The 27,065-nt window shown below is 41.2% G+C and overlaps 1 protein-coding gene across 4 annotated transcripts; it reads left to right on the top strand.

The window, feature by feature from the left end:
• The first annotated feature begins 1,075 nt into the window (after nt 1–1,075).
• On the top strand, nt 1,076–26,216 carry NXPE3 (neurexophilin and PC-esterase domain family member 3). Of its 4 annotated transcripts, none has more exons than XM_054088025.1 (7): nt 1,076–1,157; nt 4,880–5,092; nt 8,027–8,050; nt 12,830–13,590; nt 15,487–15,560; nt 20,380–20,586; nt 21,540–26,215. In XM_054088025.1, the coding sequence occupies exons 2-7, from the start codon at nt 5,000–5,002 to the stop codon at nt 22,088–22,090; spliced, it is 1,710 nt and encodes a 569-aa protein (XP_053944000.1). In that variant the 5' UTR covers nt 1,076–1,157; nt 4,880–4,999; the 3' UTR covers nt 22,091–26,215. The 4 variants fall into 4 exon arrangements, with proteins under 4 accessions (XP_053944000.1, XP_053944007.1, XP_053944005.1 ...); XM_054088030.1 differs by lacking the exon at nt 1,076–1,157 and adding an exon at nt 2,901–2,964 and having other exon boundaries at nt 21,540–26,216; XM_054088032.1 differs by lacking the exon at nt 8,027–8,050 and having other exon boundaries at nt 21,540–26,204.
• The last annotated feature ends 849 nt before the right edge of the window (nt 26,217–27,065 follow it).

The following is a 27,065-nucleotide window of genomic DNA, read 5'->3' as shown; positions in this document are numbered from 1 at the left end:
GTGCCATGACTGCTTTTCTGGGGAGCTGTTCCAGTGCTCCACCACCCTCTGAGTGAAGAACCTTTTCCTAGTACCCAACCCAAACCTCGCTGGCACATCTCCCTGCCATTCCCTCCGGTCCTATCATTGGTCACCAGAGAGAAGAGATCCAACTCCTCCTCCTTCCTTTGTGAGGAAGCACGAAACTGCAATGAGGTCTCCCCGCAGTCTCCTACAGTCTGAACGGACCAAGTGACTTCAGCTGCTCCTCATACGGCTTCCCCTCTAGAACCTTCACTAACTTTGTGGCCCTCCTCTGGACCCTCTCCAGTGGCTTCACATCCTTTTTATACTTTGATGCCCAAAACTGCATTCAGCACTCAAAGTCGGGTTGCACCAGTGCAGAGTAAAGTGGGACCAACATAGAATCATAGCACAGTTCAGGTTGGAAGGGAGCTTAAAGATCATCCAGTTCCAATCCCCCTGCCCTGGACAGGGACACCTCCCACCAGGCCAGGCTGCTCAGAGCCCCATCCAACCCGGCCTTGAACACCTCCAGGGATGGGGCAGCCACAACCTCCCTGGGCAACCTGTGCCAGTGCCTCACCACCCACAGAGTGAAGAATTTCTTCCCAATCTCTAGTCTACATCTTCCCTCTTCCAATTTAAAGCCGTTTCCCTCGTCCTATTGCTCCATGCCCTTGTAGAAAGTCCCTCCCCAGCTTTCCTGTAGCCCCTTCAGGCACTGGAAGTTCGCTATAAGATCTCTTCAGAGCATTCTCTTCTCCAGGCTGAACAACCCCAACTCTCTCAGCCTGTCCTGGTACGGGAGGCCCACACAGCCCCACTTCTTGTTCAGGTCCTTCTGGATGACATCCCGCCCTGCTGCGACAACGGCACGGCTCAGCCTGGTGCCCCTCCCGGCTGAGGGCGCGCTCCATTCCCCCTGTCTATATCATCAATGAAGACATCACAGCGCAGCAGTTCCCTACGGCCCCGCTCTCCCTCTCCCGGCGGGATTCCGCACTGGTCACCTCCCCGGCTCCTCCCCTTGCGAAGCCGCATCCCGGTCAGTGGGAGGAGCGGGAGGAGGTGCCGCGGCTGGGGGCGGGGAGGGAGGAGGAGATAGGTTCCCATCCAGCGCCCCGCTCCGGGCCGGGATAGCGCCTGGGGCTGCGGTGAGGGGCTGCGGGGCGCGGGGGGCTCCTCCATGGGGCGGGGGGTGCCAGGCTGAGGCCGGGGCTGGGGGGGGCGGGGGTGTCTTGCGTATTAATTCCCGCTTATCAGATGCCCCACTGTCCCCAGGCTGCTGCCGGGCATCTCCCGCTGGGGCGGGATGGGGGGATGCTGAGCCGCGGGGAGGCTGCGCGGCGCTGGGCAGGGCTCGATAAGGGCTCCCTGCGGAGCGCCAGGATGGAGCTGCGCGATTTGCATCGCCGGCGGAGGCGCTTCCTGCCTGCTTTCCCCCTGCTATCCATTCCTTGGACTGCCTGCTTTCCCCCCTCCCTTCCCCCCCTTCCTTCCTTGGAGGTGCACATTCCCTAAACCGGGAGTTTGGGCGCCTGCGGGCGGTGCGCTCTGACCTCCGCTGTCACCGCGCTGCAGGGGCTCCGCTGGGAAATAGAGCAGCAAAACGGCTTTTTTTTTTTTTTTCCCCGAGCACAGTGAGGTCTAATAGGTGCCCGATATGATGCGAGCGCGCAGGGTTTCTTTGAGACTGCAAGAGAAGCCGTCTGAAGGCTGCTGGGAGCAGCTGCAGGCATTGATGTGCTCCCACTCGCGGTGCTTCTTGCCCATTTCTGTGAAATTCGGGGTTTCCTGTAACTTACAGATTGAAAGAAGTGAAAGAAAGTAAAGCTTAAAGGGCAATGAATTAATGAACTGGTGGGCAAGTAACATAGTCCAGGATGAGATGATAGGAGGGCTGGAGCACCTCCCATACGAGGACAGGCTGAGAGAGTTGGGGTTGTTCAGCCTGGAGAAGAGAAGGCTCAGAGGAGAACTTACTGTGACCTTCCAGTGTCTGAAGGGACTACAGGAAAGCTGAGGAGGGACTGTTCACAAAGGCTTGTGGTGATAGGATGAGGGGCAATGGGTATAAATTAGAAGGGGTAAGATTTAGATTAGACATTGAGAAGAAATTCTTCACCATGAGAGTGGTGAGGCACTGGCACAGGTTGCCCAGGGAAGCTGTGGCTGCCCCATCCCTGGAAGTGCTCAAGGCCAAGCTGGATGGGGCCTTGGGCAGCCTGATCTAGTGGGAGGTGTCCCTGCCTATGGCAGGGGGTTGGAACTGGATAGTCTTTAAGGTCCCTTCCAACCCAACCCATCCTATGATTCTATGATTTACTCTGACTGCAGCAAGGCAGATGTCTTTTCATTCATACAGAAATGGTTTTGCCATCTCCAGGGTTCGCAGCTCCTCTGCACGATAGCTTTCTGAAGCAGTTGCACTAATTCGTGCTTTTGTGATGCTTCCAGCTTAGAGCAGCATTGGCACAGAGATGACAGTGTTTCATGGCTTAAAACAAACAAAAATCCAGTTCTGGAAATGCACATGAGAGAGCTTGGAGACTGATCGTAAAAATGCCACTGAGCTGGTTTTTGGTTTTAACCTTGGGCGATAGTGGATGTGTAGTAACGTGAAATGAAGCTGAGAGGAGTAATACTTAACAATAAATAACAGGAAATTCAAAGGTATAGGATCAAAGTTAAAAAAACCCAACAAAATGCCTTTAAAAAGCCCCTAGATCATTGTACTAACAAAATTAGTCTTACAGGTAAGGAGTTTGAACTGCTGTGTTTTTTTGTGTCACCGCAAGCAAACCACCAATATAAGACTTTTTTTTTTTTAAAAAAAAAATTGTGTATATGTATATATATACACACAAATAAGGGGTTTTGTACACATTGTTTCCAAGGTTATTTTTGGCCTTTTGCATGAATGGCTTCAGAGAATGCTCCAGAGAATTCTCAAAGAATAGGGTAAGAATCTAAAGCTTTTGGGTTGACTTACATACTTCCGTTATATAAAAAATGCACTAGATCATTTATTCAGGGATGATGAAACTGGAAGTATGTTAAGACCTTTAGTGTAAAGAAAGCTCTAAACCTGCATTTTTGAATGTTTTAGAACATGCGATCTTCACAGAAATACAGAAAATTTTGCAGAAAAACTTTTGAACAAAAATACGTGGGAGTAGCCTCTGTGGCATTTATAGGTATATGAAAATACATTCTATTAATTTTCAGTGTCTTGTGCTATTCATTGATTTGATGAGAACTCTCAGCAACAAAATTGGAAATTCCCTTTTACTCTAATGTGTTTGTTTCTGTTCCTCAAATTGTCATATATGACCTTAAATTAGCATTTTAATGTATTTAGGTATATTCATTATCAGTTATCCTTTAAAACCCAAATTAATATTTTATAAACATTTAATACTTTGTATTAGTGCAGAACTGTTCCAGCAAACCTGCATTTTTGTTGCATTTTTTCAGTTTGATACTTTTGCTTTAGCGGACCTCTTGTTTTTAAAATGCTTGTTCATCAGTCAGAAATACAATCTCTGTAATTCTCAGCAAAACACGTGAAGTTATAATCCCTGTAATCCTTGTAAAGCAATTTCATTTGTGGTCTATTTTGAGACTGTCCTGATTATATGAGTAATAGATTTCAGTTTTCTAGTCTATGTTCATTTTGTTAGCTAATTTTGATATTTAATGTTTCATTACGTTTACTTTACACTCCCACAGCATTCTTTGTATAGTCTTAATAAATAATATCACTTCTCAGCTACAGTATTTATGGAAAGTTATACAATAAGTTTATCCAATCATTTGATTATGTTGTTGCACTTGGATGAGTAATGATGCTTTGAGAATTTTACGTTTGAAGAGACTGGTGTCTTTTGACTGTCTCTCCTTGCCATCTGTTGTCTGTTTCCAAGTTTAGAGCTTCTTCTGCAAGAACAGTACCCTTTTTTGCTTGCAAAATGACTGCCTCAATTTTTTTCCTGTAAAAAAGAATGGAGATGCAAGAGTCAAACTGTACAACTATTAAGCTGTGAGAACCATTTATCTGCAATTGTTAAGTCTGCGGTGTTATATCAGATCAGCTCTCAAGCAATCTCAAGGAAACAGTAAATTTCACAAAAGTTAATTTTTATTAAAACCACAAATATTACTATATTTTATTTTTAAACAATCACAAAAAAGAAAACTATAACCCAGCACCTTGTATTTTCCCCAGGAATTTACTTTTTTACCAATACAGCTGCATAGAGTACATGATGTAAAAGGAATAATAATTAATAAAATGTGGGAGGATGTATTTTAATGTTATAGGAGATTTCTGGAGCTCAGTTTCAGTGCACTTAACTCTGTTAGGTATCCCTTGTTTAACTGATAGGTGTTGCAGCTATTAAACTAGAGAGAGTGTATTTTATCTTATTTATCCAGACTTGCTTCATACCTTAGTCTTTAATAACAATTTATTGGAATCTCTAATCAGGTAAATGGGAAGATGTCTAAAAGCACAAGTTTCTGCTGAAAGTCTTGGGCTTGCAATGGCTGGATGGTGATAGTGTGGCCTAATGGATAAAACAGGGCGGTGGTTGGTTGTTCTGGAAATCATGTAGTCTTCTTTTTCTTTTTTTTTTTTGTATCAGATAAAGGTGAGGCTGGCTTTATTGTAAAGTTTTGCCTTGACATGCCAAAGAACATTAAGTAACATAGTAGATAGTACTGTTCAGATTAATGCCACAGAAATCTGTCCTGACTTACCAGTTCAACTGTACCAATTGTCGCTGTGTAAAGATGTGCTTTCAGTGTTAAACTCTACTTTACTTCTAATAATTTTGAGACTTAGTGTATTTTTTTTTTGTAAATACATTTGCAGGAATGAAGTGGAAGCCACCTGAATTCTCTTGTGCACTACTGAGACGAAATGACATTCAAGTTCATGGTGAATGGAAGTCATGATAGCATCTAACATGGGAGGGAAAGACATGAATGGACAATGTGGCGTGACTCATTTAGACTGCAGATCTTCTGCCTGCTTATGGCAGTACTGGCTGTTGTGGTGCTGGTCCATAATTTTTTTCAGTTAGAGGTAAGTGAAGCCTATTTCTTCTCCAAGAGGGCTTGAGCAACATTATTGCTCTTTGAGTGCAAGGTTAGAATTGTGACTGTCAGCATTTAGCTACAACTTGGAATCAGAAAATTCAGACTGGAAGGGATGTCTGAAGGTATTTCATCCAACACCCTCCTCAAAGGACTAACTTTAAAGTTAGCTTCAATTGCACAGTGTGTTGTTCAGTTGAGTTTTGACAGTTTTCACAGATAGTCAGGTTTTGCAACATCCTGGGCATCCTGTTCAAGTGCTGCACCCCTCTTGTAGGGGAAGAATATTTTTGTGTGCAGGTGAAAGTTGCCTCTCGTCCTTTTAGTTTGTACTCCTGTACTCCAGTTCCTCTCTAACTTCCCTTTAGGTAGCGAATGAGTGCAGTTCGATAGCCCCTGTCATCTCTGGAAATTAAAAAAAGAACAAGTCTGGTTCCTTTCATGTCTCCTTTCTGTCTCCTACTGCAGCCCCCTAGTCATCTCCGGGGTTCCTAGCTGGTCTCTCCTGTTTGACTCTGCTAAGAGTTGTCAAAAACCAGACATAGTGTTCTAAATATGGCTTCACCAAGGTCAAGTTGAGGGGAATTTTCACTTTGCTTGATCAGCTGGTTATGCTGCTCTTAATTATTTTTCATTGCCACAACGCTATGCTGCTGACATATGGTCAGTTTGCTGTCCACTGGAATCCCTAGGTCTTTTTCTGCAGAGCTGTTATCTAACTAGTTGATCGCCAGCCTGTGCTGATGCAACTTTTCTTTGCCTTTTCCTTTTTCCTGTTGATTTGCATATTTCTTCATTTTACTTACCACTTTGGTGCAGAGGTATTTTCAAGCTGCAGTAGTCAGTTACCCCAGACTAAAGTCAAGACAGATAAAATCACTGAGGATTTGTTTCAGAGTGTCGTGATTTTGAGCTCCAGCTGTCAACAAAGAGCCACAGTGGACAACAAAGCACCACACAGTTGCTCACTCACCCCTCCCACTTCTGAGTCCCATTGGAAGGAGGATAGAAAGAAACAAAGGCAAAACCTTGTGGGATCATTCACTAAGCATCGTCATAAGCAAAAAGGGCTCAACTTGGGGAAAGAAAAAGTCAATTTAATTTATTACTGATCAAATTAGAACAAGATACTGAGAAACAAAACCAAATTCCAAAAAGAACATGTTTTCCCTACCCCTCCTTTCTTCCTGGGCTTAACTCTACTGATTTCTGTGCCTCCTCCTCCTGCAGCAGTGCAGTGGAACAGGGAATGAGTGTTTCAGTCAGTTCATCATGTGCAGTGTCTGCTGCTCCTTCCCCCTCATGGGCAGGACTCCTCACTTGCTTCCTTGCTCCAGCATGGGGTTCCTCCCACAGAAGACAGTCCTCCATGAACTTCTCCAACACGAGTCCTTGCTGTGGGTTGGAGTCCTCCATGACCTGCTCCAGCGTGGGTTTTAGTGGGGTGACGGCCTCCTACGGGTACCTCCACCTGCTCCAATATTAGATTCTTCACAGTCTGCAGGTGGACATCCACCAGGGTCCCCTCATGGGTTGCAAGGGAACAGCCTGATCAACCATAGTCTCCTCCATGGACTGCAGAGGAACCTCTGCTTGGGGCTGGATTACCTGTCCCTCCATTCCTTCTTAATTTACCTTAATGTTCTCTGCAGTGCTTTTTTTCTTATGTCTGATGTCCACAGAGTTTTATTTCTTGCATCTGGTGTCTACAGGGCTGTTTCTCCCATATCTCACACCTCTCTCTGCCACCGGGCTGGAGTGGCCCTGCCAGACCTCCCAGCTCTCTCCACTGCTGCCCACCCTGTTTTTTCCCTCCACTCCTTTCTATCACAGAGGAGTTACCACCATTGCTGACTGGCTTGGCCTTGGCCAGAGGCAGGTCCACCCTGGAGCCAGCTGGCCCCTCAGCCTCCAGCAGAGGCCGCCCCTGTAGCGTCCCAGCTGCCAAACCCCTTGCCACATGGACCCAATACACTGGGAGCCTTGGAGGTGACCCTGGCCACTGGCTGGCTGCCTGGCCAGGCTATGCAGTGTTGGCTCTCAGTGGGTGAGCATAATAATGCTTAGCCTAATACCTTGTTAAATTCTGTCTTTTATGTGTGTTTACCAATCAATAATTGCTTTATATTTTAAGTTGTATGTATCCTGCTTGCAAGTCTTTTTTTTTTTTTTTCTCCTGGGTAATGATGCCCAAATGAAATGATCCAAAATAGGCACTATAAATTCACCCCTCGCTCCATAGATGAATTTGAAGAGATTCAGAAGGGTAAGGAAGATGTTTGAGAGGCCTAAAATAACAAGAGGCACAGGATCAATAAATAAAATATGAATGTTTGTGACCTATTTCAGTACTAGCAGAGACATTAAGTAAAAACTGTGCATGCTGAATTTGAAGGAAGCAGGGTGTTTTTTTATGGATTGCAGCAAAGCTGCAGAAGTCCTTGTAGTAAGACTGTGTAGCTGCTAAAAGCATATATGCAAAAAACCTGGATGAATTCATAGAAGAAAAACCCATTAGGGGATACTAAAAGATATCAGCTCTAATGTTAAATAAGTCTCTAAGCCATAAAGTGTTTGAAATCCGATTAAGTCTTCAGGAGGAAGTATCACAACATGTTTGGCCTGCATTGTTTCCCCCCCCACTTGCTGTTGGAAGCTGCTGGAAATAAGGTGTTTGATCTTGACTTAGGGTTGAGTTAGCATGTTCATTTTTGTGTAAAATAAAAGGTCGCTTTTCTTTTATTATTACTTTCTGTGTTTTCTTGGCCTAGGATGTTGCACGAAGACCGGTTTTGATATTTTGAATCTTAGACTATCTTCTTCCTTTTATTAAATGAAGTTTCTTGGAGATAAGGGCTCTGGTAGAGCTTTGAGAGTGAAATGAAACACAGTATGAGTGTTCATTCTGTGCTTTTGTTTGCAGCTATTCATGATATTCCAAACTTGGGTAAGTATTGTGTTGCTGATATATCTATGCCATAACATGCAACTCTAACTCCTTTTGCTGTCTTGACTTTTCTGAATGGACCTGCTCTGGTATTTGTCTCTGCCTTTGGCATAGCTATCAAGGCAGTGTAGTATAGGTATCTATGCTGATTCTTTTCAGTCAGAGATCAAAGCCAGAAAAAATCTTAGAAAGCTTTCACAGAATATCTGTAACCAAATCCATTCGGGCTCTGGAAGGAGGGCTTTTTGTTGGTTACTGTTGAAAACGTGTTTGTAAATGAGTCAGACATGCTTCTCATCCACAAATTGTCTGATCTTGCTGGCTAAAGCTAAAGAGCTAAGGCAATTACTAGCTAGCCCGCAGCTAGCCTCTCTGCTTTTTCTCTTTTGGATTTCATACTTTTTCATGTTGGAATATTCCCTCTTGAATTCTTAAGAAACCAATGATACCCTTTCAGCAATCATACCCATGTTAGAATTTTACTTTTCTTACCTTGTGTTTAAAAAATAATAAACAAGCTGTCCATGAAATATTTGATAGCCTGCTTATTGTTTAATTTGCTTTTTAGTATGGAATAGCTCCTCCCTTGAGGTCTACGGCTGATCACTGTATTATAGTAGCAGAAGAAATGTATTTTTATTTTATTATACTTTTTTTTGCACACACAGTCAGTCAGATGTTCAATAACTTTCGACAAAGTTTCAGGTTGTTGCCAAGGAGCAACATCATACCTTTAGGATATGGTGGAGTTTGTGTATTTTCACCAGTTGTCTTTAGAGTGACAGAACCACTTTAGTATTGGTTGTGAGCATTCTTTCATTTAAAAACACTTAGGGGGAGAGAAGTTTCTTGCAAGGATGAAGGAGTGATGTGTGAAATCAAACAGCTGAGACTGAACAAAACAACCATGTAATGAAGTTTTTTCATTCTTGCTGGTAAATTGCAGGTGCCTGCAAAAGATAACTGCATCATCTTATTTGGATTATTGCTGGAACATTGTCTGTCACTTGATGGCTTTTCAATATTGGTTTTGACATTTAGAGTAACTTGGTACCCACTCAGTGCTGTGAGACAGTAAAGACAGTGAACCGATCTCATGTCTGTCTTAGACAACAAATAAGGATAAAATACCTGGAGTGTAAAATTACTGACAGTAAGATGACTGACCTTTCACTAATTGGTATTTGTTCAGTTTCAGATATTGTCTGCTGCATAAATTAAAACTCTATTAGGCAAAATGAAACTTCCCCCCTCCTGCCATGCCTGTTACCTGGGAATCTCCTGTGATGCTTCCTGCTCTAATGTCAATAAAACATGCAGTTTTACAGCAATTGTTCTGAATGTACAGGCCAAGCTGAGAGTTACAGCTGGTGGGAGATACTGGGCTTTGAGAGGGAATTCCACATTTCAGCAGCTCTTGAAATAGTCAACATTTTTTAACAGCTGCCAACATTGTTGCATTTTACTGGGAACAGGTGCTCATTGCAGGTCTAACCAAGTACCCTATGACCCTTTTAGAATATATTTGAGAGCATGATTGCTTCGGTGGTGCTGTATGTTATATCTAATTTTTGCTTAGCATTCTCACTGCCAACTAAAAGTTGAGTAGTTGGGCTGAAACGTTCATTAGTTCTCCTGAAAATACAGCTTCCTTTTTTCCTTTTTATGACATGTTTCATGCACCAGGAGCAGCAAAACAGATTTGTTTGCACCTAAATGACATGTAATCCATTCTGTCCTGCCTGTGTTATTTGGCAGGCGTCCATTAAAAGAATTTGTGATCACATTTGGGTTCTACTTAACTTCAGAATACAGCAAATAAAATAAAATTAATAAAAAAAGGCCAAACAAACCCAATCAATAAACAAATAAACAAAAGAAAACCTTGGGAATTGCATTCAAAATCAAGACACCTTGAGTGAAGTATGTATGGAAATAAGCAAAGCAGGGCAAGTGTTCGTCAATATGGAGATTGTATTAAAAACGAGAAGAATCTGTGTCGTAAGATAAAGGAAGAGGGCTCTTGAGAAATCTTAAGAAATGCTCCTTATCTGCCCTACTTGAAGAAATTCTATTTTATTTTGGCCGCTAACTAGGATAGAGAACCCATAATTCTGCAGGGGCTCAGTAGGACTTCTTAACATGCAGAAGCCAGAGAGATTTGGAAATACCAGTGAAAGAGAGGTTAAGGAGTAGAGTGGAGACAGATGAAACTATTACTCTGCCTCAAGGCAAGCCATGTGTATCCATAGGGAGAGCTTGAGCACCTGCGTGGAGACGAGCTGGGGAAGCACTTGAGAAAGTAAGATGGTTTAGAAAGCTTTTCTATTCCAGTCAAAGGTCTTCTGTATGTTAATTGACTCTGAAGCTTTCCTTGCTTTAACTGAAAAATGTAATCTCTGTAATATTTTCTTCTGTGAATAGCATACATGATATAGTTTACTTTCACACATAATCTTATAACTGTGCAATAATACATGATCCTGTTTGGGCATGGGAGAGGGCTGTAAAGATAAATAAGGATGTTACAGAAAGAATGGTCTTTTAGGATGTTGAAGATCCTTTTTGACCTTTACAGAGATTCTTCCCCTCATTGGAAGATTGACTGAGAAAATATTTGTGGAATGATCTATTCTGCTTAATGGGTCATAACCTGGAGATGCTGGAATTGTTGTAACAGTGCTTGTCTGGAACCTCAGCTGCATGCAAGTGACGAGCTTTGGCCTGATGCTTTGCCTAAAAGGCTGTGTAGGTGGACTGCTTTAGAGACACTGAACTATGTTTTCTGTTTTCTGAATGTATGAGTTTGTTGCCTTGATGTTCTCTGCACCCTTTTCCATCAAAAGATAGGCCCTTGGGAAGACGTCGGAAAGGCTAGCTATGCCACAAATTACATCTTCTCCTTCTCTGACAGAAAGACTGGGTTAAAAACCCTGAAGAAATTTATAGAAGGTTAAAAATAGTGATAGTTCTATTTTTAAGGCTTTCTTAGATCTCTCTCCTTCATTTGAAAGGATTTTTTTTTATATGCTCCTCCTCTTGCCCCTTGAAGTACCAACCATTGAAGAATGAACTGAAATATAGAAGCTTTCTCTTGAGAGCTTACATTGAACTCAAGAATTAAACATAGATGTTCTCCCTCTCCACCCCTCCTTAGGAAAATGCTTAAATATTTTTGCTGACTGAGCCATGGTTATCAGCTTGTTGGATGCATCAAAATATATAGGTAACTTTAAAAAATATTTCCAGGCAGTATTTTCTGTGTTATGCATATGCATGAGCGAGTGAAAGGAAGAAGTTGTAAAGGTGTCCAAAACCAGAAACTTGGCTTTATTCAAGAATGCATGTAGGTGAGATTTAAAATAGAACCATGCCTGAGACTCACTCTCAGCTTTGCCTGAAGTTTACTGGATTAATAAAATCAATGTGTAGCGATGCGTTTGCATTTTTGTCTGCTGTAATAGAAAATGGAAATAATTGCCAGTTACCTCACCTGGCCTTCAGGGAAAACTTGTTAAATCCAGGGTGGAAATGTAAAACAGAAGCAAAAGCTTCTGTTGTGATAATAAGATTTTGTGTACCTGTGGGTACGTATTGAGTTACATTCTTATAGCTAAAATGTGACAATTTACCATTTCAGACTTTATAGTTAACATGGATATCAAACAGAGAAGATTTTGTGTATCCATTCTACATTCTAGTGTGCTTATTATCCTCTTAGTCTTAAGCTGATCAAACCCAACTTCTTGCATAATAGGCTTCAAAGCCTTTGCATTTCTATTGCTTGGAAGGTTTATCTTCCTTCTGAAAAAGGTATATGGAATCTCAGTCTTGTTCAAATGACGTTAATATACTGGCACATAAAAAAACCCATAGTGTGGTGGGAACTACTTTGTATGTACACGTACTTTAGGTGATATTTCAACAGACTAAGAAAGGTTTGTAACAGTAAATAAGGCTTTAATGTAAGTGCCATGAATTTTAGTATGTTACTGAGAGGTTAATTATGGAGGAATTAAATGGAAAACACTAGGATACCAGTAAGTACAATATTTTAAAAAAATTTAAATAGCATAGTTTTGGATTTTTATCAGTATTTAAAATCTAAACTAGAATATTCTCTGATGCCATGTGAATAGTGCACTGTATAAATTTAATCTTTGCTTGAAAACTGATTTGATGCACTTTACTCCTCTGTGAAATATAAGTATGGATACTTTCTACTATATGCACCTGATAACTATGCAAAAAATCAGCAATTAATGATTACTTATTTGAGGTGGAAGTTTGGATTTGCTGGTTAGAAATCTCACAGGTAGCTCTGGAGTCTTGGAAAGAAACCCTGCATGCTTGCATATATTGGGCAGCTATTAGACCTCATTGTGCTCGAAGACTGAAATGTTAACTACAGTAAGAAAATTAAACATGAGTTACAATTTTCTATCCAATTGTATGACCTTTTGTAATTTTTTGTTTTGGTTTGTTTTTTTTCAAATTGCTGATATTTGCAGAATACATTGGTAGCCAAAATACTGGGACTGATCTATATAAAAGGCTCTTTGCCACAGCAGGGTAACCACAGGTTGCCCACCTTTGATTTTCGGAAAGCCCGTGGTCAAGCTAATAGATTTGTGTCTTCTAGTGAAGTTGCTTCATTTGATCATCTTCAAAGCTCAGTAAAGCAAAGCCAAGTTTGTGGGATCATATCCCAACAAAGCATATGTTGATCATGGCTTTTCATTTAGTAGTACTGTTTCAGGTAATCTTTTTCGTCCCCAGCACCTGGATGATGACACAATTTCAGGATCAAATTGGATTACAGAAGACAATGTCCAACGTTCCCTATCACAGACAACCAAAACTGCCAGGAAGCTTTACTGTGGTTTTAAGCAACAGACTTTGTCCAAAAGAGAACAAGCGGAACAGGAATCGTTGCTTGCTGCAGTACAATGGCCAAAACCCCCTGATGGCAAAATTGCCTTTGTACAAAGTACTGATCCTGCACATAGTGACTTTGTGATTGTGAAACCGAGTGGATTCTTCAAGGTGGGTGATCAATTAGAGGTGCTTGTTCGTATGAAGGATTTCGAAGGAAAAGCCAAGCAGTATGGTGGAGACTATCTCCAGGCACGAATTCACTCTCCTCTGCTGAAGGCTGGAGCAACTGGAAGGATTGTAGATTGCCATAACGGTCTTTATAAAGTCTTCTTTACCTTGCTGTGGCCAGGAGAGGTCAAAGTTTCTGTGTCGCTTGTCCACCCGAGTGAAGCAATCCAAGTCCTTCTGCGTTTACGAGAAGAAAGGCCAGACAGGGTCTATTTCAAAAGTTTGTTCAAATCTGGGAGGTATTCGGAAACCACTGAGTGCAACATTTGCTTGCCTGGAGATCTCCCAGTCTGTAACTTCACAGATCTCTACACAGGTGAACCATGGTTCTGTTACAAGCCTCGAAAACTGTCCTGTGCCAGTCGCATCAGCCATGCAAAGGGTGGATATCAAAAAGGTCTTCTGACACAAGAGGAAAGCCTCTTTTTCCAAAGGTATGTATGTTGTTGAATTTATATGTACTCAGTCAAGTAATTTTTTGTAAAGACAAACTCTGGGTTATTGGTAAAATATGGCAGATTGCCTTAGAGGAGGTGTCTATCTGCAGAAGGAGGTGTTTGATGTGAGCTGTTGAGTATTCTCTTCCCCTCCGTTCAGCTGTGAAAGAACATAGTAATCTTAAACTAAAGAAACTTGGAGTGTAATTCTTTCCCCATGCTTTGAATTTCTACATCTTCACTTGCAATACCAATAACAATGCATTGAGATGTGTTTTTTGACCAAGTCTGAGCTACTTAAAAAAGGTCCAGGTTCTGGGCTTATTTTTACACGAAGTGCCAATTGCTTTATCCTCAGCAAGAGTCAACTTGCATGTAATGCAATGTGTTCCGTGTTGTTCAGTGCAACTTTCAAACTGAAAATGAATAATTTTAAGTCAGTCATGAAGAAAACAGCTGGTAGAACAAACTGCTGAGCAATACCTGTGCAAGTGGAAATGATCTGTGCATGTTCTGTAAAGTGTCAAATTAAATTAGTCTCACATTCATCTTTTTCTTATACAGTCATCGTTTAAAAATAAAATACATCTCTTAGTGCATGGGTAGATGTGATAGAAATACTTGTGTATCTACCCTCAGCTAAAATCAGAGAGTTAGCAACTGTTAGTGTCAGAATTGTAGTTGTAGGCTACTGCCTTGCTGTAGCCCAAAAGGTGTTGAAGCAAGGTGTTTCAGCAGTATGTGCACTTGAGGCTTAAATTGGGAAAGTTTTTAGAGCCATGCCAAATAGCTTGGTTAGGGATGTGCGTGTTTGTGAGTGAAGACCAGAAATCAAAAGTAAATGTTAGTGGAATTGTTTTGGCTATTCCTTATCAAGTTGTAATTGGGTCTTTTGTCTTTCTTGCCTCAAGCAGTTCACCTGTAAAATAGGGCTGATACTGATTGGTGATGTTTCCAAATGGGAAACGTGCTTGTTTTGGTTTGTTTGGTTTTTTTTCACTTGTTTCATTTAGCTCAGAGATCCTTGACTGAAATGGCTTATAGATATTCCAAATAATTTGTTTCTTCAATAGAGAAAGACATTACATAGGTATTATCTTTAAAACAGCAACAAAAGACAGAACAAGAGCTTGGCATTAGATCTTCACATCTGTCACAGCTGTACAATAGCAATGTGTGTCAGATGCAAGACAATCTGAATTTGTTGATGTCCACAAACAAATACTTCTGAGGTCTCTTGGTGTTCAGGGGGGTGAGCTTTGTTTCTGTATTCAGCAAATCACTGTCCTACTGGAAGACCTCATTGCTGGAGATATCAAAGTTGGTTGGTTTTGGCTGTTACTAATGTCTCCCCCAGAGGCAGGACACGCCACTGCTAGCCTCATCTAGATCTAGAACTGCAAGTAGTGGTGATGCTGGACTGCTGCAAGCTCTGCTTGTGTACTGCGAAGGAGGCTGAGGCTGAAAGCAGTTTTAAGCACCTATTGGGAGCTGTGAGAGCTGGGAGCTGCTGCTGCATCATACCCTTCCAGTGGTTTGTCTCCTGGCAGTGGTACAGGTACTGCAAGCTGGGAACTTCCCATCTTTGTGGGAATTCCACCAAAGCCTTTTGCAGACCTCTGATAGCTTGGTAGCTTTACCTAGTTTTTTGCCAGCAAAACTGTGCCCAAGACTTGTGTCCTAGTGCTTCGAAATTTTGAATTTTGACCGATAACAGTGATGGTGGTCTCAAGGAAATGAATACAGAATTAATTCAGCTATAGGAAGCAGAGTAAACTTAAAGTAATAAATTCATATTGTGAATCTTATGTGCTTATTTGAAGTGATTAAGAAAAAATGAAATTAATATTGCCCTGAAATTTTACAATCTTACTGTATTAATTTTTTTTCAAGTGATGTGAATATCAAAAAACCGATACTCTCCAGTGGACCTGATTCAGTGATTGTGAAGTACAAGGCATTTACAGGTAAAGTAATTCATAATTAAATTTAGAAAAAGAATAACAGTTGTGAAGTAAAAATTTGTTTGTTTACATAGCAGGGAATAGAAATTAACTTTTAAATATATGTTGAGAAGATGAAGGCTTTTGTGTGTTTCTGTAATCAGTACTAATAACACAGTTGTCTAAAATTACATACATAAAAGGGATTTTTAGGAACAAATATATATAAAAAAGTTTGCTCTCTTGCCAGAACTGTCTTTTCTTTTAGCATTTACTCAGAGATGTAAAATGTCTTATAGTAACTGCTCACCAAACTCTAGTTAATTTGGCAAAACTGGCTGTGTGGTGTTTGTTTCATTTCTTTCTTTGTTAAGAGTTTTGTCTAATGGATTCTGACAATTTGCGTTTAAGTATTACTAACATTTTTTTTTACCACAGGACATCAGAACCTACAACTGTGGACCAGAACCTAATTGTTCTGTATGCTGTCTGAAAACAGAACAAGAAGGCAGTCTATACTAAGTTAAACTTAAAGGTTTTAGCTCATTCATATCAATGTGCACACTTTTTGTGCCTCTAAAAGCCTGCATAAAATGTGATACCCAGCGATTTACTTTTCAATTGAAAGCTTTTCAGATGTTTTTTCTGTAAGTTTGTAGGAGATTTTAAGGTTAAGAGTTCCTGACCTGAGCAATAATGTCTTAACAGAAAACAGTCTACAGCATCTCTTGCTTTTTGTGTTGCTGTTCACTAAAACATAGAGTGCTGCTATTAGGCTAACAGCACTTTTCCCCCTTTATTTCTCCCGATCGTGTAGATGACATGTTTTTTGTTGCTTTTTTTTTTATCTTATATGTTACCTCACAGAAACTGCTGCAAATTTGAAATTCAATTATATTGCCCTTTTTCCAAGAGTTACAGTGATCAGAGCCTGTCTGCATTTCCTGAGGATTAATCCTGGGTTAGAAAGTGTTGATAGAGTAGCACAGTATTCCTCAGGGAAATTCCTTCTAAGAAGAACAGTCTCTCAATAAATAAACTTAATACATTGATATAGTCACAGAATCACAGAATGATTGTGGATGTATGGGCTTGTTCAGATCGATGGCATGCTTTGAATCTATTCTTTTGCTGTTGTTGGTTTTGCATATATCTGTTTTGGGGTGAATGTAGATCAAGTTACTTTTAAAAATGTATTTTTCTGAAATACAAGCTTTTTTTCCTATTCTTGGTCTGTAACTATTCAGGTTGGAGCTTTTTTTCTCTTTATAAAATCTAAAAGTAAAGGCTGTCTGAATTCTGGAGTGAAAATTATATGATACTGTATACAGATTTGAAATGATGCCTTAGTGTGAGGCAGCAAAAAGTTTTCTAGTACCAATTTTATATATAGAATGAATCATTATATATGTGATATATATTTGCATATATATATGTGTAGTCTAAAAATCAGTTTAAAAGGTAAAAAATTGAAATCTTTTTATGTAAAAACTTAAGAAATTGACTGAAATTGTGAATTCATATTATGAATTAGTCTTTAATTATGTGACCACATGAAGGGTTTTCTTCCTTTTCTTTGTATATTTTGTACATATTGGATGAGTCAAGACTACTAGTTGTTTTTTCCCTTTCCTTCATTGTCCCTGTTGCCTGATTTAAAGAAACATTCAAAGATAAAATTGTCCAATGGCTTTTTCTGTGGTACTCATGATTATAGTCTTTGTGTTATATAAACATAGGAGTAGTTTGCTTTTTTGTTCCTGTGAGGTCTAAGAAGGTTAACGTCTACTAATGCAAGACACAGAGAATATTGTATAGAAATAGTAAAAGCAAAAATGCCTATTAGGAATGTGTGTTTAAAGATGATTATGGCCTGATTTTTTGAGCATTTTCATGTTGGCTGCACCTACGTTATACTGAGGTTGCTTCTGGGCCCTGGAATTTCACTACTTGTAATTTTACATAGTTAGAAATGGTCCCTGTCATGATTTTGGCCGTTACAATGTGTGCTTTGCCAAACAGTTTCAATTTAGGACAGGACAGGGACTGTTCTTAACAGGTAGTCTCCATGTCGAAGTGGGTAAAAGCATTCGAACAGCTGGGCATGGTGGCTCCATTCAGCTGTTGTTTGTGCCAGGGAACAACTCTGTGCTTGTTCAGTTCAGGTGTTTGAATACACATGTGGTAACTCCTCAGAAGTTTGATGTTCTAGTATCACACCTGATATGAAGAGAATTATGGCAATGTTTGACTTACATAACCATGAGACGGCAGCTTCTCTTCCTGTAATCACTGGCCCTTGCTTGCAACACATCAGTCAACTTCTGCAAGTTAAATAGGTGTCCTACAGACCAGATTTTCCCTGGTGTGGTGTGATTATTCCTCAGAGGGCCACTATCCCAGGCAGTTAGAGGGCAAGGGGCTAGGTAACAGAGAGAAAGCATGAAATCCATGCAATTAGAGACTTTCATAATTTGTACATTTGAAGGGCACATAGGAGTTTATTGAGCATAACTTAAAGTCTAGAGTTTTGAATCATAGAATAGCATCATAGCATGGTTTGGGTTGAGAGGGACCTTAAAGTTCATCCAGTTCCATCCCCTACCATGTGCATGGACACCTCTCACTGGATCAGGTTGCTCAAAGCCTCATCCAGTCTGGTCTTGAACACCGCTAGGGATGGGGCTTCCATGACTTGTCTGGGCAACCTGTGCCAGTGCTTCACCACCCTCACGGGAAAAAATTTCTTCCTAATAATCTAAGTTTCTGCTTTCAGCTTAATACCATTCCCTCTTGTCCTATTCCTGTAATCCCTGATAAAGAATCCCTCCCCAGCTTTCCTGTAGCCCCTTCAGGCACTGGAAGGTCGCTATAAGGCCTCCTCAGAGCCTTCTCTTCTCCAGGCTGAACAACCCCAACTGTCAGCCTGTCCTTGTACAGGAAATGCTCCAGCCCTCGGATCATCTTCGTGTCCCTCCTCTGGACTCGCTCCAACAGATCCATGCCCTTACTGTGGCTGAGGAACTTTTGGAGTCCTGATGGTTCAGAATTCACTGTTCTAGCCCGTGTGGTTGGAGCAGGGGGGTCAGGGCGTGCGCGCGCGGGTTCATTTATTGACTCCTACGCCAGGGCGAGCGGCCTGGGTCGCCCCCTCGGGGCTGGTGGCGGAGGCGGCTTTGAGACTGCGGCCGCTGGGGGGCGCCCGAGCGCCGCGGCAGAGCCATGGGAGGGCTTGAGTTGGGAGGGACCTTAGAGGTCATCCAGTTCCAGCCCCTCTGCCATGGGCAGAGACACCTCCCACCAGACCAGGCTGCCCAAGGCCCCATTCAACCTGGCCTTGAACACCTCCAGGGATGGGGTAGCTACAGCTTCCCTGGGCAACCTATGCCAGTGCCTCACCACCCTCTGCGTGAAGAATTTCCTCCTTACGTCTAGTCTAAATCTGCCGCTCTTCAGTTTATACCCACTGCCCCTCGTCCTGTCACTACAAGCCTTCGTGAACAGTCCCCCTCCAGCTTTCCTGTAGCCCCTTCAGGCACTGGAAGGTCGCTATAAGGTCTCCTCAGAGCCTTCTCTTCTCCAGGCTGAACAAGCCCAACTCTCTCAGCCTGTCTTCATACGGAAGGTTCTCCAGCCCTCTGATCATCTTTGTAGCCCTCCTCTGGACCCGTTCCAACAGCTCCGTATCCTTCTTATGTTGAGGATTACAGAACCGGACACAATACTCCAGATGATGTCTCACAAGAGAGGAATAGAGGGGCAGAATCACTTCCCTTGCCCTGCTGGCCACGCTTCTTTTGATGCAGCCCAGGATACGGTTGGCCTTCTGGGCTGTAAGCCCACATTGCCAGTTCATGTCAAGCTTCTCATCCACCAGCACCCCCAAGTCCTCCTCTGCAGGGCTGCTCTCAATCACATCATCCCCCATCATGTACTCAAATAGGGGGTTGCCCCAACCCAGCTGTAGGGCCTTGCACTTGGCCTTGCTGAACCTCATGAGGTTCGCACAGGTCCTCATCTCCAGCTTGTCCAGGTCCCTCTGGATGGCATCCCATCCTTGCAGTGTGGCAACTGCACCACTCAGCTTGGTGTCATCTGCAAAACTGCTGAGGGTCCACTCAATCTCACTGTCTATGTCATTGATGAAGATTTGAAACAGCACTGGTCCCAGTGTGGACCCCGAAGGGACACCATTTGTCACAAATCTCCACCTGGACATCAAGCCATTGACCGCTACTCTCTGAATGCGACCATCCAACCAATTTCTTAGCCATCCAACAGTCCACTCATCAAATCCATATCTCTCCAATTCAGAGAGAAGGATGTTGTGATCAGCCTGTTCCACCCCCTGCTCATGGGCAGGGACACGTCCCACCAGACCACGCTGCCCAAGGCCCCTTCCAGCCTGGCCTTGAGCACCTCCAGGGAGAGGGCACCTAGGGATGTGGGGACTCTGGGATCTGGCCCCATCTGGAGGAGGAGCGTGCTCTAATGAGCTTTCTGCTTGTGCCCTTTTGCACCTTTTGCAAGCATCCGTGATTGAGTGCTTCTAAGTGTTAAAGATGTCAGGCACTTAACTATTTTAAACTTTAATTTAAACCAAATGAAACTATAATCGTTCAGTTAACTCTGTCAGTAGTTACAGGTGTTGCTGCAGAAGCAGGAGGTGAAATACTTGGGCTTGCAGAAGTGTGAGGCATCAAGGTTTTTAATCTGTGTCGTACATTGCGCTCTTTTTGCTTTAAACTAGAGAATATGTTTGTACCACACTAGCTGTATGTTCATGAAGTTTATGGAGACTGGTTTTGTTGTACATTGATTTCAAAGAATTTTTCTCTTCCAGATTTGAGTAGTATGGACAGAGCTGAAGATCCTACAGTTTCCCCTTCTGGTTATTATTATGAAGACCAGTGGAGGTCCAGAACACACTGGATCCATCATTTTAACAAGTCGGATGATATAACCAAGTGCTTAGAAGGAAAATTAATTCACTTGTTTGGAGACTCTACGATAAGGCAGTGGTTTGAATATCTGACAGCATTTGTTCCAGGTTATATTTTTTAATTTGATTTTGTCCTTAAAGACTTTTGCAAAGCTTTATTTCTCACATCTCAGACACAGAGTAGATCTCACTGAATGACAATGACAAAACAAAGGAGGACAAAAGAAAAAATATCATCAGAAGTGCTGGCAGAAAGGCAGTTAGTCAAATGTTTGAGCAGACATTGGAAATGTGTCGGCCTTAGAAATAGGACCACAAGGTGTCAACTTAAAAGTTGTCCTTGTAAAATGTTTCACCCATGAGGACTGCTGCTGTGGCTGTGAGTTAAGGTGGCCACCCAGGGGCCATGGCAGAAGTAATTTAGGGTGCCTGTGTAAAGCCTTGCAGCATCTCAGTAACATAAGTGACTTTGAAATAAAGTAGCAAATGACTTCCATTAATGTTAATTGGGTTTGGACCTTTTCTTGTGTTTCCCTTACTTTAACCTTTCCTTAAACAGCAGAATTTCAGTAGACAATTAGATATTCCTCTCTTGCCCCTGAAGCAGTTAAATTGTGTTGGAACACAGACTTGGAGACTCCTTAATGCCTACATGTTGAAGGCATCTTTAAATTTAATGGAATCCTAAAGTTGGCAGAAGAGTTTCCATGAACTGGATTCATAGGACAACAGTGACTGAAGGACTTTATTTGGAAAATTTCTTTTTTTACAAGAGAGAGATGATAGCTTGGGAAACTCAGAAAAGGCATTGCCAGCTTTGTGAAATCCAACCGTGCTGTCTTGCAAATGTCAACACCCATAAACTCTTCTCTGAATTGTGTAGCTAGCCCATGTGTGACACTCATCTTCTGTTTCATTTTAGAGTGCTTAGAATTATGTTCAGATTTCCTACTTCAAAATTTCCTTATCTACTGCTACTTTTGCCCTGTGGTCTTCGCATCTTGTCGATAGCTTTAATCTCTTATGCTGTCTTTCACTAATACTTGCTTTTGGGTTTTCAGATCTAGTGGAATTTAACCTGGGTAGTCCTAAGAACGTGGGCCCTTTCATGGCTGTGGACCTGAAGCACAATATCCTACTGAAGTTTCGCTGTCATGGGCCACCCATTCGCTTTTCAACAGTCTTCAGCAGTGAACTGCGCTACATTGCTAATGAACTGAATGGCATAGTAGGTGGCAGAAACACCGTGATAGCCATAACTATATGGTCCCACTTCAGCACTTTCCCTGTGGAAGTGTATATCCGGCGGCTGAGGAACATTCGCAGATCAATCATTCAACTGCTGGATCGCAGCCCGAAGACTTTAATCATCATCAGAACTGCTAACGTTCAGGAGCTTGGGCCAGAAGTGAGCCTTTTTAACAGTGACTGGTATTCCTTTCAGCTTGATTCTGTCATGAGGAAGATGTTCTCAGGAATTGCTGTGCACTTTGTGGATGCTTGGGAGATGTCTCTGGCTCATTACTTGCCACATAACTTGCACCCAAAAGAAGTAATTGTTAAGAATCAAATAGATGCATTTTTATCTTACGTGTGCCCTCTGCAGACTTAGCACAAGTGGGTATCCATCCCTGTGTTATCTTTTGCCGTAGCTAAAGTAAAGCTGCTCTTTGTCGGAGCTGTTGGATTATGCTGGATGGTATGGAAGAACTCTGGTTATTGTACTTACATGCAGTATAAGTGAGGTGATCTTAACTCTGGTTAGCTGTGAAGGGTGGTAAAGAGGAGTTGATGATTCAGGCTGTACTTTACTGCAAGGGTGATTCTTTTCAACCTTATTATTCATGTCTGAGATTATTAGAGAGCACCTTAAATTAAATTGACAGGGTTCAGTAAGAAATTATGTGGGGTTGTTAGCTTTACTAGTTGTCTGCACTGTATGCTTAGTTTAATCCATATGACGCAGATTCTGTTGCCAGTGTCTTGCTGCTCAGAACTGTGTGTGGAACTAGGTAAAGGTTTTGGGAGTGGTGCTTCTCTCAGTGTTACAGAGTTTGAGGGATACCCCTTCCAGTTGTATGTCAGAGAAAGCACAGTATTTGTTCTTGTTTTGAAGTGCTGATTAGGAATATGAAGGGAGTGTACCAAAATCACTACTATCAATCAAGAAAGCACAATCAAAATACCTATAGTATTAAGTCATCAAGAATTTGCTGTAATTTAATAGAGCACACTAGTTAGGCACCCTTCATGTTTACAGACGGCTGCTAACTGATGCAAATAGCCAGTATTTTCATTTGGTTTCCTGTACTACTACTGAATCTCTTCTAAGCTTTGATGTACTGTCTACTTGATTTATCTATAATAGAGAAATGTGTATGTTATGACCTCAGTGAAGACACTGCCGCAAGCAGTTTCTGCAAGTTCAAGTTGCAAGCTTGCCTACTTGAAGCTTGAAGCATTTATTAATAAAAGTGTTTCCCTTCCCTGTAAGATAAAGCTATTCCGTTATCTGTTGTACATCATTCATACATTACGTCTGTATGGAAAAGCCAAGTGACTCAAATGGACTTGACAATGTTTGGCAATGGGTAACAAGAACTAGCACAGTCTAGTGTCAAGGCTATGCAGTGATGCGCCTTCTGTATTTAGCAGTCTTATCATTTATTCATGAGCTTGACTGCTGCCAATATAAAAGGCCAAAAAAAAAAATCACACCCGAAAGCCAAACACACAAGGTTGCCATTTACACAGGTGCTTGGTAAATATTTGCCATTTTGCTGCTGTGAACACTTGTGGCTCTTGAGCCTCCTAGTGTGGAGTTTGCTGCTGCTAATTTGATTGAGCCAGCCAATAGTTTTAACTAGTAGGACTTTGAAAACAAAGTTTTGCTTAAATTCAGTCCTCAAATTAAACAGCAGAGGAGTGTTCAGTAATCTTATTTCTGGTCCTGCTCAGGCCAAACATAGTCTTTACCACTTTATTGAGAAATGTATCAAAACAGTAGTGGAGTGCTTCTGAAGAAGCTCATCATGCTTAAGGAGAATATGAAAGTTGCATGTTTGTGAGCAAACTGAGAAGATAAAAATTGATAAAGCAAATTGGTAGGTTGCACAGCATGGAATAAATGACTTGTCTTCATATTAGAAATGTTTTACTCTTTGCTAGGTGTGCTGCTACATTATGAAAATTGTGCTCTTATTGCTGGAGCACCAGGAGGGGTAATGCTACCAGCTACAGGAACAGTGTTTCATCTTTTATTCATTTTAAAGAAAAACTGGAAGCTGTTTAAAAAATAAATCTAAGTGCTTTTTGTCATGAAAAAGTAATCAGTAGCATCCATCTATAAATGTACTGATTTTAAAATGTTTAAAAATGACTGGAGGAGTCGCATACACTGAAATAACATTTATTCTTAGCTTTTCAAATCAGAATTAAGGAGGTCCATTTTGCCAGTTCCTACTGACAGCTGCCTCACATAATATCTGCCCATACATAAGCTTTAGGTAACTCTTTCTTACTTTAATATGTTAATGGATATTTATCCTCTGCCAAAAAGAGACCGTACCAATTCAGGTCTGGGAAGGTAAACCACTGCAACGCAAAATGACCTTTCATCTTTTCCAGGTGTGTTTTTTTAAAATAGGTAGAGTATTAGGCTTTCATCCTGAATAACAAATCTAGCCAAATAATGTTGATGAAAACAAGACTTTAAAATTTTACTTTGAAGGTACCTTCTTAATATATGGACTAACCATTTGATTTTCCTTGTAAAGCTGTATCATGTGAAAGTTATGGCTGCATTTGTCTTGTGCTCACCGCTGCTCTTCAACAGCGACTTTGTATTTCTGTTAGCTACCAAGAACAAATTGAGAGGAACAAATTTGTTTGAATGTTTTGACAATTGAGAGGAAAGGACTGCTATTAGTAAAGATGTCTAATCACCTTCTGTAGAGCCTCTCCCTTTTAGATTAATTAGATTAATCTTTTGATAACAGATTAACTAACTTTTAGGTCATTAACTTGAGGGAAATTGCCAGTTAGTTTGGAATGAGGACCGATATTTCTTTTCTTTGGACTCTGGAATAGACAGCAAGGAGAAGGGGAGAAATGGAGGATTTACTCATGTTTTAAGATGAAGACTAGGGATGCTATGGTTTTATGTGTCATTCAGTTGAACTGTAAATGATTTTTCATTTCTTTTTCTTCTCATTACCACTTGCACCAGTTGTGTATGTACTGTAAATGGAAACATAGAAGCAATAAAATATTTTTAAAGTGGTTTCTTTAAAACTTGAAGCCTGTGAATGGATTGTAATGGGAACTTAGGTTAAGAGGTTGTCTATTTTTCAAGTTACTATGAGACAGGATTGCAAAGGAATTTATTAGTTGTCAGTTTTGTATCTCCTTTTACACCTAAAAATTTATTTAATGAGATTTTTCAAAGCCCTGTGTTCCTTATCTTTGAATTTTCTTCACTTGAAGGGAAGAAATTGTATTACTTTTCATATTTTCATTCTTGTCCTAAGCCTTTTGATTACGAACCTTTTGATACGGAGATTTCTTTTCCTTTTTAATTTCTCTATTCAAAATCTAGCTCACTCAAATCCCAGTGGAAAAGATTGTATTTTTGTGGTGCTTAACAGAAGATTTCAAAGCAATTAATTTATAAAATAAGTAAACTCCATTTTACAGATTAGACTAGTACATGGTGATTTTCTGCACCTGATGTTTTGAGAATCTTGTTTCTCATGTATCACGTTTGGCCAATTTCTTCATTCTAGAAATGTAATAAAAACATTAGTTGAATTATTATTGATTAAAAGAGACATAAAAAGCAGATTTCTCCTTTTTTCAAGTGTTCAGTTGCTTCCAGTTTCGTCTGCTGTGCAGCACTATTGCAGCTCTGCTTTACAAGGTTCAAATTACTGTTTTTCATTATTTTACTTGTTGGAGGTGAACACTTAAAACCCAGAACTCTGACAATTCCATGCATATGTGATAAAAATAAGTTGTCTCCTGGGAAGGGTGAGGGTGTCGGGGTTTTGCTTTGGGTTGTTTTGTTTTTTTTTTAGAATTGTGGGTTAAATCATTGTTCCACTCATGGCAGTTTAAGTAACAAACAAACAGCAAATAGTAACAAATATAACTACGAAAAAACTCAATCACAAATGTGTATTTCATTTATAAAGTACTTCCTTGTTAAGTCTAGATCACTTTGTGATTAGTTTCTACTCATATATATTTAGACTTTTTGGAACGCTCTTGTTACCTGTTGGTAGCAGCGAACGGCTCTAGATCAGAGTGTTAGAAAAAGAACTTGTTTTCAAAATTTTTTTTCTATGATATGTATATTATTGAAATGCTTAAAATACAAAGAAGGCTTTAATGTCTTTTATTTCCTGATGCAATCAGAAAAACAATTTAAATAGCCAAAAAGCTCAAAGAATAAAAATTTCCTAATAGAGAAAGGCAAGTTTACTTGAACTGTTTCATATAATTTAGTCTCAGTTTATCTCGTTTGCCGTAACCCCACATTCTTTATGGTTTTATAGTTGTGTAGTAGTTCTCTTAGTTTTAGCTATTACGTTTTTGTGCTGTGTGTTGGGGTAGAGGTTTCACGCTATGGTTTATAGATTACAATCACCTAAAGTGATTTTTTTTATTTTCCTGATCGTGTGTATCTGGAGGGGAGTGGTCTGTGCAAGCAGCACAAGTCTGGTGTGAGACCTAGTGCTGAAACACACTGATGTTTCCTGTTGTGGGTGTATCAGGCCTGACGCATAATAAAAGCTCGTACGTAATCTAGGCTTCCTTCTTTGAGGGCTTTTGCAACCCAGCCAGCCAATGGGAAATCTTTAAACCACTTAGTTTAACAGCAGTGTGAAGGACAGAGGAGACAGCAGTGTGATCATTGCTTCTCTAGCTTCGGAGCTTAGTTTTTACGTTAAGTGATGGAAGAAAAATCGATAAGAGATCTGTTCTGTAAGTCAGTCAGTGTGTTCAAGGGTCATAGGGCATCCTGTGCTGCCTGGCTGCATGCCCACTGCCACATGAGAGCAGGAGATGTGTTTGCAGGGTCATGGGGACGGGGAGAGAGTGGCTGTATGGTACAGATGGGGGGACCCTCTGGGATGGCTGGAGGGCCAGAGTGGAGCAGTTGGGGGATGGCTGCAGGGTTGCCTTCGAGTTACGTTGCAGCCAGGATTCAGATTCACAGCTGGGAAAGAAGTAAGCAGGATGCATTGCCCCATGTGCTACTTTCCTCTGTGTGTAGCCAAAAATAGTTTGTTTCACTGGGAAAATTCTCTGAACTACAAATTTTTCAAAACTAGAAGAGAGTACACTGAGCAATATTGCTGAGTGTTTGCTCTGTTTTTCTGTTCCCCCTCTCATCCAATGGTGACTGCTGAAGGAGGCAGGGTAGGGGGCAACAGCCAGCGGTGTGATCGAGGGTGCTGGTCCTGTGTTCCTCCAAAGAGCTGAGTTCACACCCCAGCCTGCTCTTGCTAGTGCCACCTGACAGCCACTAGGTAACAAGGCATTGTTTGTGGCATTTTGCTCTGGAAACTGGAAGTGAGGTCAGC

Source organism: Cuculus canorus, chromosome 1 (genome assembly GCF_017976375.1).
Source record: "Cuculus canorus isolate bCucCan1 chromosome 1, bCucCan1.pri, whole genome shotgun sequence".
Taxonomy (NCBI): Eukaryota; Metazoa; Chordata; class Aves; order Cuculiformes; family Cuculidae; genus Cuculus; species Cuculus canorus.
Note: the sequence above shows the minus strand (reverse complement) of the source record. Positions and strands in the feature narration are given on the sequence as shown.